We start from the raw sequence: 15025 nt of genomic DNA on the forward strand, positions 1-15025 counted from the left end.
ACACTTTTACTATTAACACTCAATTAAATTAATATCTCTTTTACACATGTATTTAAATTTAGGTATAACAAAACTAACTAATTTCACAATCTTCTTTTGATGATTCTTGGTACCTTCTTTTCTATAATGCTATGTCATACTGTCAAATATGGCTTCCAGCCCTTCCAAAAAGCTATGTCTCTCTCACAACAATGGCTTCCAAACTTTTCCGCTTCCAGCCGACGGACGTCCTCTCACCAGGCAATCCAAACTCACCTTATTCTTCTTGGTTGTCTTCCTTTTTCAAGCTGTTCACCCTTGCTGGACAGAAATTGATGAGGACCTCCTCATCCTGGAAACATCATTTCCCAATCGCGCCCAACCAACGAATGCCCGCCAAAAACCAAAACCTGTCTCGATGTTCCATCTAAACATCGATTATTGCACAACAGTTAGGGATTTATGAAAATGATTTACTTTCTGAATATTATTCTTTAGCAATATTTCTTGACTTCTATTTTTTCTTAAATTTACTGTATTTTCAATTATGATGGGAAGAGTTAAAATAGTTTTTATGATATTTTAATCTGCTCAACATGGCCTTGATTCAACGGACTTTTTGACTGAAGGATACGTACCGCCATCTTGGTTTTGTTTTGAATCACAAATTTATTATAGGCAATGAAAATTGGTTAGCTTGCTTTTTGGTTCAACAAAACAAATGAACAATATTAAAATGATACATAAAATAAAAACATATTAAAAACCCTTTATAAATCAAAATATACTATGTACTCAATAAGAGCATTTTACAATATATATATCATGTCCGTCCGCTTCATCCTGGCAACTAGAACTGGTACATTTCTTTAATAGCTATACTTGGTCCATCAGCTTTATCTCGGCAGCCAGTAAAGCTGATCCTGTCTCTCCACGGTTCTAGTCTGTATGCTTCATCTCAGCAACTAGTAAGTTGGCTCCTCTCTCAACAGTTCTAGTCTATCCGCTTCATCATGGCAACTAGAACTGTTATCCTAACTTCGACCCTCTACACCTTCTCCTCTACCTGCTCAGTGTCCAAGGCTCATCCCCTGGCATGGTTGTTCCTTACTTGCTAACTAACTGAATAAGCCTAGTTAAGGGCCTTCTGTAGAGTGGTTATTAGGCTGGAAAGCCATCTAAGACTTACTAACCTCACCCGTCCACAAGACGAGGTTTTAATATAAAGAAGGTTTGAATAAACCTGATATCAAAACATATTTTAAAAGACATATAAAAATAACTTTATTCAAATTATAGCTTCACAATACTAGATACTAAAAGAACAGACAATAGCTGAAATACCAAGCATAAATAATGAAGATATTTTAAAACAAAAAAAATTATCTCAAGAGAAAATCAAAATCATTTAAGTCATATTGTTAATCACTAGCCCAAACACACGTTATCCATTATTACCTGAGGTTGTTGTGTAGAGCTGGTATCCGTAGCAACTGGCCTCACGATGTTGGGATACGCAACCACCATCTGTCCGTTGCTGGCCTGTACATACTGTAACCATTAAATCGATCCATCACCATTTCATACATACAATTTTGGAACCTTTAACGGATTAGTAATGGGATCCCAAAATTAAAACAAAAGGAAAAAAAAACAAAAAAACAACCATACATTGACAAGAAAATTGATTTCCTCTTTCTCACACAGATTAGCAGTAAAAGAGAAATAAATAAAAATATTAAAATATAAACTTACGAGGAAAAATAAAAATTGCTATTATTTCTTGTTTACTATTCTCTCTGGTGGATTAATATTTAACAGATATTAAGAAAGTTTTCTGATGCTTTCAACCAAGAACTTTTGCATTAAAAACAAATATATATAACTGACCGAAGGAATCATTCCCAGGGGATGAGAATAGCCATCGACCACTTTACCTGAATAGGATAAGATTGTGTGATGATTTGCGGCTGATGGGCCAAGATGGACGTGGGCTGGATCTGCTGCTGAGGTATTATTGTAGCAGGCTGAATGACACCTCCCCCTTGGCTCACGTAAACCTGCCATTACCAGAAATAGGTATCATCAACAAAGTACCAGAATAAAGCCCATCATAAATATAAAAGTATTGCTGTAATAATCCAAAACAAGCCTTATATATATAAATAAAAGTCAACATTTCTCTGGTTTAGAAAACATATTACTTCAAGACTAAGAATTCTTCAATATATTGCGACAGTTGATAAGTGGAGATCCGGCACTAAGAAGAAAATAATCCTAGAGAAGAGTTGAACGGACTGTGAGTTATATTAAGAAAGTACTTCTCTACCTTTTGGGCATGATGGAAGACTACTAAGGCTCATAATTCCTTGAAGCCATGACTTCGCCTAAGGAGGCCACCGGTATAAGCAGAAATAAAGTTTCAATAGGAAGTTAGTTCAATAGATCTGAACTGAAATAAGAGTGATTATATGATATTACCTAATATGCTGACGCTCCAATTCATCGGGGAGGGGGGGGGTTTCAAATCAAATTCGGTCATGCTCTAATCAGAACCAGATCTGAATATCTACATGACTGAAATTGAAATACTATTTCAAATTCAAATAAGAAAAACCTTGTTTCTACTCAATCTTATAAAAGATAATGAGGTGTAGATAGTTGACCGTAGATTAATGATTGGAGAAGTTTGTCAGGGAGTGCTGTTATCTCTTTTGTACTATAGCTCTAATGAAGACCTGAAACTCAGGTCAAAATGTCGGCATAAAATAAATAAATATGTTTATTTAAAAACAAATTTGATCCTTTTTTTCTCAACTTTATTCTTTTCAAAACCTTCCAATGTTTCAACCCTCGTGTCATTTTCAAGGATACCTTTATTTTGTTGTCATTTTCTTTTTTAAAAAACTTAAAAATGCCGGCTAATTTCCTTTGTCCCATCTATAAATTCTTCTATATAATTCTTTCTTAAATTTATAACTTTTACTAACCACTTCTCTTCTTTCTTTCATTTACATTTGCAAACCTTAAACTGTTTATCTATCTTTCATGTTTTCAATTTTCTTTTACACTTGTAAATATGTTTATAAAAAATAATTGTTCCTTTTTTTTTTTTTTGTTAATTACTCATAGTTCATCTGTGTTTAATTATTTTTTCATTTATATTACTAGACTACAATTTATTATTTTAGTTATACTATATGGTGTTCCTTACAGTTCATTTTTATTATTTTCTTTGTATTACACTCTTAGGCATTAATGCCTCTTGTAGGTGCCTGTAATATTATTATAAAGGAACTAGTCCCAGAATAAATACAGAATATTATTATAACTACCACACCAGACCTAGTGTACTTTCATACAGTACACAACGTGGCAGTGCTTGCGATGCTGCAATGACTCACATTGAGGAACAGTTCACAGTACTATTCACTATCATGTCAGACCTAGTGAATGTATTGTCATGACAGCAACTATCACACAGTTAACTCTGTCGCAGTGCCTGCAATCCCTGAAAACTGTTTTGTATCTAATATAGACAATTAAATTCTCCTCTTAAGCTCATATAGAATGAGATATTATTTTAAAATACTCAAACTACAATAATTCTGAGATAATGGAGAAAATAGAAAGTATATAAAAAAAATTTTTATGAAAAAAAAAAATAAAAAGTTCTTTTAAAATCAAAACCAAATAAAAGTAAAACTGATTCTTAGATGCTAACCTTATTTCTGAGTTTATAGAGAACATAGGCTTGTATTAAAAAAAAAAAAAAAAAAAAAAATATATTTTACAAAAAAATAAAACTTATGGATTGACTTAAAATTAATTTAACTGAGTAGACTTAACTAACTTTAATATACAAAGGGGAAAAAAAAAGTTTTTGTCATTGTCATATCTTTTCCGTTGATACTCTTGATAGTCAGCTAACTCCTTTCGGCCAACATCTCACCTATCCCAGAAGTATTATGATAACTGACAAACCTTTGCAAATGTCCAACATCAAGTACACTCACCTCCCTTTTTCACCCTAGGTTATGCACTCCCACTTCCTCTCCAATGTTCCCAATCTAAGCATATATCTCCTATCTATCTACACATATATTCACCAGTATTTTCATCACCATATTACAACCTTAACAAGTCCTCACAGGATAGAGCTGAAGATTTTTTTTTAATCATCAATCAACTAGTGAAGTACTAACTAAAATACTCAGAACTCGAACAATACAAGTACAGTGAAGTCTCACTTATACGTAACATTCAGTTATGCGAAGAATTTCTCAATCCCCCACAAAAACCCCATAATTATGTGTATGTAATTATCAATTTATACGAAACATTCAGTTATACGAAGGAAAGTTTGGAATTTATGTACATATTAGTAAATTTTATTCAGTTCTACGAATTTTTTTTCTTCCGCGGCTTGCCAAAGGACGAAAAATTCCGTGAAAAACGAAGCAGTAAACAACTTTTTTCCACAAATAACATCCGGTCCCAATGACTCTTTATGTTTACATTCTACTCCCTACTTTCGTTTCAAAATAAAAATTGTCAGTCTCTCGTTAACGCCTGAAGTAAATGTGTATGAAAAACCGAAAAACCTAAAAAAAAATTTACCATCATGAGCAAAAAAAATCTCTTTCTATGCTGTTCAGCTTACTACTATCGAAAAGTGCTCCCGTAAAGCAGGATCCCTCTAGAAGATTTGGGACAGGAAGAAACCACCGAAGAAGTAGAAGTTTTCAAAAACCCTCCGGAGTGGTCGAATGTTCTTCCGACATTACATTCGAAAATTTCGTAGTGTTCAACAATCTGGCCCTCATAGCGACAAAGCCATAATCGTAGAAATTGCCCCAATCCCAACTGAAGGAAGCTCGGACGATTTCGATTCTGATGACGAAGATCATTTGTCTCTTCCATCTTTTGCAGAAGCTCTTGAAGCATTTGAAGTTGTAAAAGTTTTATATATGCGAAAGAAATTAGTGAGAAGGAATCTAACACCTTAATAGAATGCGAAAGAATGATGTATTCAGCCAAAAGCAACATGAAACAAACAAACAACGCAATTTTTTTTGTCAAAAATTAAAAAATTCGGATTAAAGATATATTAAATTTTTATACAATAAATAATTGTTTTTCTTTCAACTACATACAACATACGTTTATGTACCTACTAAGTACAAGAAAAATATTCTCAAAAATATACATCCATAATACATATGTATTGCGTATTCACTTATACGAAGAATTTTTGGTACCCCCTCATATTCGTATAACTGAGACTTTACTGTATTTGAAAAAACAACAACACTGTACTCAAGTACTTTTATCCCAACTCTCACCCAAATCACACCTAATGTAACAGCTTGAAAAAAATTGACTTTTAATGACAAGAAATTATTTGGAATTTACAAATAAAAATTATTTAAAAAATATTAGAGGTGGTTTACCTGCTGAGGCTGAATCTGTATCTGGTGCTGTATGTCCGTAGGCTGAAGACCGGTTGACTGCTGGACGATGGCTTGTTGACTGCTAGCGTCAGTTGTCGTCTGGGCACTGCCCGTGCTAACGGCTGTCTGGTGTGTCTGACCTCCGCTAGTATTGCTCACGCTTACCTAGTCGTAATAATAACATCATTATTATCTATAAAATAATCTAAAACAATACTCAACAGCTAATTGAAGATGCAATAGGTATAACTATGTAATGGACACCAATCTTTATTTGCTATTTAGTCCTAAACGGCGCATTGAAATTTAATTAAACCAAATGATTTTGTCCTCCACTTGGAAAACAATAATTATGTTATGATAACTAATAAATTGTGTCTATACTAGAGGTGTGAAAAGTCCTGAAGAGGAATAAAATTGGTGTCCACATCCAATGTGGAAGGGTTCAGAAATGGTGAAGTTCGAATACATTAAATTTATACCTTGTTAGCCAGGATCGTTAATAACATTGTGCATTAAGATAAATTTCTCTATACTAATATCGTTAATAATTAAATTAAACATTCATATACTACCTGTATAGGCTGTGCCTGGGCCAGATGGATCGGCGGAGGAGGAACTGCTAGAGAAGGTGGTGGTGTGAATATTGGTAGTTGCAACTGAAGAGCACTACCGCTTGTTGGCAATACTGTCTCTTGCCCTTGGCCAGCCTGTACTGATGTGGAACCTACTAAAAGATCAGAACTAACTTAGAGGGATGTAATTTTTTAAAAACAATTTAAATGCAATATCTCAATTATTGAATCATTTAATATGAAATGTTCATTTTTACTATTTCACAAATTCAAAGTGGGATCAGTGGACTTTCGTTATTTACTACATTTTAAACTTGGACACTCGGCAGCCCAAGTTACAAGAAACATTATCAATGGTGTTCGGGAAAGGGTATTGTAAAAAACAGACCATTCCCCAGTGGTTTGAAAAATTTTTGGCTGGTGACAGATTTTGATGATCAGAAAAGAGGAAGATGAACTTAAGCATACTGTGAAAATCCTTACCAAACCAGTTAAAAGAGTTGCAGCAGAACTGAATACAAGTGTATCAACACTTAAAGACCATTGGTAAAGTAAAAAAGCTTGACCTCAGGTAGTAAATTAGTGGCAGCAGCAAAAGCGTTATGAACATGCGTTTCATTCCTTACTAGACAAAAAAACAAGCCTTTTCTCGAAAGGATAATTATGTGTGATAAAAAGAGAATAGTATATGACAACAGGTGTCGATCTAGTTAGTGGTTAAATATCAACACATGCCAAAACCAAATTTGCATCCATAGAAATTATTGGTTTTTGTATGGTGGTCAATGGCAAAAATAATTCATTATTCCTTTTTACTCCGGGGCGAAACCATCAAATCCACATCGTACTGCACCGATATCGATATAATGCATCAAAAAACAACCTGCATTGGTTAACCAGAAGGGAACTATACTCTTACACCACAACGCCAGAGCTCATGTTTCATGACAGACAGTAAAGAAACTAAACGAGCTGTGCCATGACGCCCTTCCATACCCACCTTGTTCATCAGATTTATCTCCAATGGATTTCTACTTGTTCAGAAATTTGGACAACTTCCATAAAGATAAATTTTTTTAAAATGATTTTCAGGTCAAAAAAGCATTTTCTGACTTAATTTCTTCAAAAACCATGAACTTTTCATAGTCGTTATACTACCTGTTATCCACAGTACTGTTCTTTACGTATGCGAAACATAGCCTCTTACATTAAGGGAAATAAAGCGTCTTCCAGAGGTATTTCAGTATTCTTATTAGATTTTATGGCAGTGCGTCTGTCAGTAATGTTTGTACCGATAGGTTGGGGTTTCCAAAGAGTGATTCATAAAAAGTTTTGTACTGTTTTTTTATTACGTCAGTCACAATTGGTCTGCCTAGATTCTTATTTGATAATTTGTTTGTGATGTAAAAGGGATTGTGAGTGATGTAGTGGAAGAAATCTAATTGAAAAATCTGAAAGGTCTGAAGGTGGGATTGTTCGCAGGAGCCTACACCTGAATGGTGTAGGTCTACATTGGTCTAAGCAATATATTGTAATATGCTCTTTTTGAGTAAATAATATATTTTGATGTATAAAGGGTTTTGATGTTTATTTTATGTATAATTTTAATATTGTTATTTGTTATTTTAAAAAGCTAACCAGTTTTCTTTGTCTAAAAGAAATACGTTGTTTTTGAAACAAGAAAGATGGCGGTGCACGTCCTTCCAAAGTGTTTGTTGGGTTGGTTGTGTTAAGATGGACTGAAGTTTTTCAACCTTTGTTGTTTCTATACAGTAATTATAGAAAAAGAAAAATCAAACATGAAATAGAAAAACATAACAATTGTCAACAGACTGTTCACATCACAAACCATGAGAAGTAAATCGGATCGATTGGAACAAAATCGATTATTTTGGATTGATCAGTAAACATCGAAGATAGCGGAGAGGAGATGGGCATTCTTAGTTTGGATGGCCTGGTGAGAGGACGTACTTCGGCTGGAAGCGGGAAAGCTTGGAAGCCATTGTTAGATTTTGGACGCGAGGACAATAAGATTAAGAACAAAGAAGATACCAGGAATCAACGAAAGAAGATCGTAGAGCATGGTTAGTTTTTGTATACATAAAGTTAGATACATGTGTAAAATAGATTTTAATTGTAATTATTGTAAATGCCTGTTTCTGATTGCTAGTAACCCGCCCTGAGATTAAGAGTCTTTCTTTTTATGTAATAAAATTATATTATTTATTTGATTTTAAAGTTCTTAACTTGAACCCAAGTTATCTCTTATATTTGAAATAAGTTATAAAACGAGTAAAGATTCTTTTTATTTAATTTTTAATATTTTTTAAAATTATTACAATAGTATATTTTAAGTTTGTAAGTAAGCGATAATTTATTTTTATGAAGTAGTAGTCATCAAAATAAGAAAGTCCGTGATTCAGTCTTTTTTTAAAAGTTGTCACATGTGATTTCCAGGTCAGTCGTTTGCCCATCATCAGTCATCAATCACAAGTTAAATATAAACTTACATTGGTTATGAACTGGAATGGCCTGGACATGTTGTTGAACCGTGCCTTGCTGTTGGCTCTCGGCCGTTGGTTGTTGCTGTTGCTGCTGCTGGTGTTGCTGTTGTTGAATGTCAGACCACTCTTGCTGAACAGTCTCGATCAAATTGAAAGCAAGTTGTCGACCAGCTTGAAGGACCTCATACTTGGAATGCCTAAAAAATATCATTGTAAAAAAAAATAAATAAAAAAAATCTATGTAAAAGAATCAAAAATTAAAATTCATGTGCTTAAAATAATCCTAGGACCAATAATTCCTTTGTATGTTTTAAAACAACAAATGAAGAGTTATAAGCGATATTATTGCTAATATTTTTCTTTGCTATCTTAACCTGAACCAAATTTACACTTTAGCATTGACAAAATTTTGAAATTCACAATAACTAGTGAATAATCATACACATTGTGATATCAACTTTTGTGATAAATAGTTGTTTTATATGTATAGTGGCTTTAATTATATTTTATTTTATGTATCAACAGTTAATGCTAGTTGATTTTCTTTTTTCAAATAATTTCTTTCAAAATAAGACAGCAGGGCTAAGAATAAGTGTTATTGATAATAATTATATCTAACAAATGAAATATTACATTGTTTTATACTTTCATGTTCAGTTTTAATATAATAATAGTAATTATTATTATACTAACACAGAATGTGAAACTAAATATAATTCAAATGTTAAAGCCACCTCAAATTGTTTGTCTTTTTGTTGAAAAGCTTTAAAAGAACAAAAAACACAAGCTGGTTTGGATATAAACATTTATTTGGTTAATATAACATTTGAAAACTTAAACATAAATAAATAAAAGAGTTATAATAAAACAAATAATACAAGTAAAATAGAAGGCCTTTTAAACTAAAGAAAATTAGTTAAATATATTATGAAAACAAGAAACTCATTTACAAAAAAACAATAGATATATAAAATAAATACTGGTCGATGAAAGGTTGTTCCACTCTGATAGGTCAGAGGAATACTTTGCTAGTCGAGATGTGCAAGTCGCAGCTGCATAACTAAATACAGGGCAGACAGGGTCTGGTCGTTTTAATGAATTAGGTGAGCCGACTAATTAGGCAACATTTCACTCAAAGGCCAAAAACGCAGAAAAGGTCTGGTTTTATACTTTAATGTTGACTAACGCACTAAAAATGTCCGAACTATTACATTATAAATGCAGACAGGGCTGGTTAGACGCTATGTTGGCCACTAATTAGCTAGAACTGATTTAAAAACGAAGATGTTCGGCCTGTTGCTAGACAACCTCTTAGCAACAGTTATCGACCCTTAGCAACTGTCTTCATTACATAATTATAACATAGAAATATAAATAAATTAAATGCAATTAAATTAAACACTAATACTAAATAAATATTATTTATAAAATATGGCGTTAACACTATTCCTGATTTAAACTTTATCATATGATTCGTTTGGTCGTAAAACATGACAACTGACAAAATGAAAGCATGTGGGAAACTGATTTTTAAGTTTTTATGGTAATATTTAGTAATTAGCTCCAACACAGAATCATACTACCCAATTATTTTGAGTATATTGAAAAATAAACTTACACTAGCTGCTACCCAATTTTTTTTTTGAGTGTATATAGGAAAAATAATACAGCAAGAGTATGTTTACAATATTTGAGACACCCGGTGGTAAAACATATCTACCATGTTTTTGTTTTTGTAAAACATGTTTAACCTGACAGTAGCTTAACTGTCAACAATCACACAAGATCTAGTGCGATAATACTACCACAACAGTAGGCACTGACATGACAGACCTAGTAGGTGTGAAACATTGTTCACTTTAACACAAAATTGTATTCTGCAGATTATTACAAAACATTTGTAAGTTGATTCCAAATTATAAATGGAGTATATGTTTTACCAAGATCAGTTATCACATACTTGACTCATAGTCGAAGAAATAGAAGTTAAAAATCTACTTTTGTTAAGTAGGTTAATTAATAATTAACCATAGTTTGGGTCTTCAGCATTACTATAACAAAAAGAGCTCTAGTCAGACCGTTACTGTCATTGAAAATATTGGATTTATTTTTCTAATCATTAAGAAACAGGCTGCATTAGGCGGCCATCTTTGTCAGTTATCATTTTTTATCTCCAACCAGCTATCACTTACCATAACTTTTTCATTAAACAGTTTAACAATTTAAACAGTTCTGACAAGAGCTCTTTATGTGATAGCAATGCTGAAGACCCACCCGAACTATGATTTCGTGTATGAGTGTACCATAATACCAATATTATTGTAAAATAAAAAAATTCATACACATTCTTTTAAAAACCTGTGAAATCAGCTGTACGCAATCAGATATTACCAAATACTTCAATAGACAAAAAATGTCAGATACTATGTTTTAGAACCAAATATACGTATGAGCTGCATATTAAATTCAGTTTTGTGTTTTAATTGTTTATCTGATATATGATTTAGGTTAATATTTGAATATTTTTCTTAAATACACTATGGATTAACTGTTGATGTCTTGGTTTTGATTAGAATGGAACAAGGTTTTATCATAGTTCACAACTATTACTCCTAATGGTAGGATATAATCAAAAGTGATTCGAATTTATGCATGACTTCAACTAAAATGGAGTAAGAGGAAAACAATCCACAACAATACAACATTGCAAATGAGTTCGCACATCACACATTAAATGGAATTTGTAATCACATTTGTATACTGCTACCACAATCAGTAGTTGATGCACAAGTACTATAATATCAATATCAATAACCTAAAAATAAAAAAATTCAAGATCTTTATCAAATCCAATTTGTATACATGAATAACCTTTGAAATTCACAATAAACTCAATTGTGCTATTTACTTTTAAAATAAAATCTGTCAAATTTCTTTAAATGTAAAGACACTTCTTTGTTGTTAAAGAATTAGAAGAAATATGTCTAGTTCAAGGTTATAAAAGGAAACAAGTCAATGCCAAATATTCAGTTTTTAATGATTAACAATTTTTATATCAAAACTTTATAAATTTAAAATAAAAAGATACTTGTTAATTATATCACCACTCTAAAATAATAAATTACCCAATATTAAAACATATACTTATTGTTTTATTATTTACAATTGATATTTATTTTAAAAGCATATTACTTTCTTGATCAAAAGACATAAGCGAATATGTAAAAAATCGTAAGATTACAGGGATCAGCTAAATGGGGAAATAAAAGAAGATGAGGAACAAAACGGAATTTCATTGCATCTTATTTAACAGAACTCGTATCGCATACTCAACTTGAAGAAAAGGATATGTTCTCTCAAATTTTAGTAGACAAAAGATTTTTGGTTAGAAATAAATAAAAATTAGTTTTGTTTACATAAAGATGTATTTTAATTATTTTGTTTTAAATAACATAATTTATAAGAAGTGGCGATACTGTAATTAACAAGTACCAAAAGAAAAAAAAAGGTATATTAATTTTTTCTACTATTAGCATTCTTTTATAGCTGTAAAATGATGTTGGAACTTAGTCAGCCAACTTACTAGGAGTATTAATCGCTTAACGCTAGATTTCAGTGATTTAGTAATTCACTTCAATACCTTTATATGATTAAGTAATGTTAGACTACTTCACAAAGCAAAGCGTAGAAGAATTAATCAATAAATAATTGTTTGATGTATTTAGATGATGATTTCAATAGAAACAAACAGTAAATACTATCAAAAACTCACTCGACACATATATGGAGAGGTTCAACAGATTCATGACCAGTTGCAGGTTCAATAAAACCCGATCCTTTTCCTCTGATAGTTACTATCGCTCCAGTTTCATTAGTTATATATTGGAGATTCGCACCTCCAGGCCCCATTACTTTACTCCTAACATCAAAACTTGGAGGAGCACTTTCCAGCCCAATCAAAACTTTTTCCTGAAATATTCACGGATAATTAGATTTTGATAGGATATAATTCATCTCAAATTCAAATTGAAAACAAAACAAACCCTGTATTTCGGTTGCGGTTCCATCTTTTAAATTATTGTTTCATTACAGGCAGCCCTAAAATATATTCAATTCCTAAACAACATCAGCTAAATGTAGAAAACATGAATTGTAACTAAACAATGGCACCGTATGTAATAAGAGAGAAACCGTTACAACACAATAAAATTTCCTTTTCTAAATAGAAGTAAAAATATAAATGGCATGTGATGGATATTAAAATTTTATTTTCGCTAAAACTTAAAAATTTAGCAAAACTACGATTTACTGAGAGGAGGTTACAAAGAAGCTTTGGGAACCTAACGCTTCTGTAGCTCCGACCAACTCAAACATATATAATTGTTATTTACAATAACACCTTTAATATACTGCAAAAAGAGAAATATAAAATTATCAATGTTTGAAAATTTAGAAATAATTTAAAGTCAGGTACCATTAGATAACGCGAACTTTCAAAAAATATGATGCAATAAGGTTAGATTTAAGATCCCCCCCTCTCAAACGAATATAGGTTTTTTTTATGTTATTAATATAATATGTATATTTTATCTATCATATTATGGTACTATTAATTTTAAGAAATTAATTAAAAAATATTCAATCAATAGTTATTAAAAATCTACAAAAACTAATAAAATATCACACTGAATTTGAGAATGTGATTTGAAAATGTAATGTATTACCGAAGATATTAATGCAGAAAAATTAAAATGTCAATTTTGATAGTTAAAAAATAATTATGAATTTATAAATTAATAAATATTTTGTTTACAAATAAAAAAGCAATTCCACTTTTTCATTTTGTTGCTGGTGTTTAACATGCTTTTTTCTAGTTGCAGAAGTTTTTATTTACATGCTTTTATTAAGAGATATTTGAAAATCCCTTTCTTAAAAAATAACTTAAATGAATTTTATGAAAGATAACCATCCATTTAAAAAGGTGCCGAACAGGCGGAGGAAAAAAACAATTAATTTTTTCCAAACTGGTATGTTAATATTTTTTAAATTTATTAATAGTGGAAAAAAAAATAGTATCCACAAAAGGTATATGTACCTCATATTATTTTGAGAAAGCATTCAATATCTTAGTGTAATTTTGAAGGATTATATTATTTTCGTTTTGGTAATTTTATTTGAGATATGTTGTAATTGAAAAATATTTATGAATGACAGTTACGATTTTAGTACTTCAATTTTATTTTATGTATTCAAAACACCAAATCGTGCCTTCCTGAATTGATTAATATTATTTATTATTAAATATTGATTAATATTATTTAACAAAATTGTTCATAAACTTTAGTATTTGGTCTATAATATTCAAAACGAAGGTTAGGAGATCGATGGTATATCTTGTGATTTCACAATAAAATGTGTAATTTGTATCTTAATTTCATTTCCTTAAAACATTAAATTAGAGAATATTTATAAGCTATAGTGGCCAACTAAAGGTGTTCCAACACAATTCACAACTATCCTCAAACTGTCAAAAACCATGTTACGCATGCGCCTGATAGATTGGTGATAGTTTTTAATCTGGAAGAATAACTGTAATGGAAGGGGTAAGCTATTAGGAAAAGTGAAGCCAAAAAGATTGGGCTTGTAAGGAATTCTGTAATCGTGGCTGTGGGGGTATTCATGATCTTTAGTTTAAGTTGTTAAATAGAGGAATATTTCCTCCGTTTTGGATGTTTAAATGAGATAACATTTTACATGGTTGAGAGTCTGTTAATAGGTCTGCTAAATGGGGAATGACGTCACGCAACAGACCAGCTGAGCTCACCGCCATCTTGGCTGTTGTCCTTTTGATAGGTTAGTTACTCATATTTCGTGTTGTTTTTGTTTTCTACATTTTAAAACTCTAATAAAATTATCGATAAAAATAATAAAAATTGATGGAAAAGAACTAGGGGAGGAAACAAGGAACAAGTGAGGAGGAGGAAAAATGATTTGACGAAGCTGTTGTAGATTTATTATCTCGTAAAGATTACATGGTTACAAATTAAGTTGTCCAGAAAATCCGCTAGAAGCCTCTCTGCATTTAACATATAAAATTACTTAAAATAATGGTGCTCACAATTCTATACTTTTAAAATTTAGCATGTTAAAGCTTTTTACATTTAACGAAACATCATGAAAACCCCTAATGGCGGACACTCCTATAAACCCCAACGTAAACCTGAGCTCCGAGGGCTTGGTCAAACCTCTCCTCTTTTTGGCTCCACTTTCTCTCTGAAGTAGGGTATACTATCTCCTTGGTTTTAAATGCTGCTGGAAAAGACATTGATCTACATCGACACATATTTTACAATAATTATACCGAATCAGATTTTGCAGTATAAGAAGGTTCTGGATCCTAAAGGCTTCCTCAACCATATAAACACAGTTGTGGATTGTCGATGAAGTTGACTTCTATAGGGGTATTCATGATGTTGTGTTAAATGTTATATGTTTTACCATGTTAAATGTTATA

The 15025-nt window shown here is 31.5% G+C and overlaps 2 protein-coding genes across 7 annotated transcripts in view; one reads left to right on the plus strand and one right to left on the minus strand.

Moving 5' to 3' along the window:
- LOC106686472 (uncharacterized) overlaps positions 1–12992 on the minus strand; it is a 49430-nt gene extending 36438 nt beyond the window's left edge. Inside the window, exons 1-7 of one of the 6 annotated variants that reach the window (XM_014429810.3) lie at positions 12555–12992; positions 12284–12480; positions 8518–8708; positions 6008–6159; positions 5433–5597; positions 1917–2039; positions 1438–1530 (exon numbers count right to left, since the gene is read on the minus strand). In XM_014429810.3, the coding sequence (XP_014285296.1) occupies positions 1438–1530; positions 1917–2039; positions 5433–5597; positions 6008–6159; positions 8518–8708; positions 12284–12480; positions 12555–12578 (945 nt within the window). In that variant the 5' untranslated portion in view covers positions 12579–12992. Of the gene's footprint in view, positions 1–1437; positions 1531–1916; positions 2040–5432; positions 5598–6007; positions 6163–8517; positions 8709–12283; positions 12481–12554 lie in introns of all 6 variants that reach the window. The other 5 variants (XM_014429811.3, XM_014429809.3, XM_014429812.3 and 2 more) reach the window with 5 other exon arrangements.
- A 454-nt stretch (positions 12993–13446) lies between these two features.
- LOC106686470 (uncharacterized) overlaps positions 13447–15025 on the plus strand; it is a 38779-nt gene continuing 37200 nt past the window's right edge. Inside the window, exon 1 of the mRNA XM_067047699.1 lies at positions 13447–13538. Coding sequence (XP_066903800.1) covers positions 13457–13538 — 82 coding nt within the window. The 5' untranslated portion in view covers positions 13447–13456. The remainder of the gene's footprint in view (positions 13539–15025) is intronic.

The sequence above is a fragment of the Halyomorpha halys genome, unplaced genomic scaffold, assembly GCF_000696795.3.
Source record: "Halyomorpha halys isolate HHAL.00 unplaced genomic scaffold, Hhal_1.1 Scaffold826.1, whole genome shotgun sequence".
Lineage (NCBI taxonomy): Eukaryota > Metazoa > Arthropoda > Insecta > Hemiptera > Pentatomidae > Halyomorpha > Halyomorpha halys.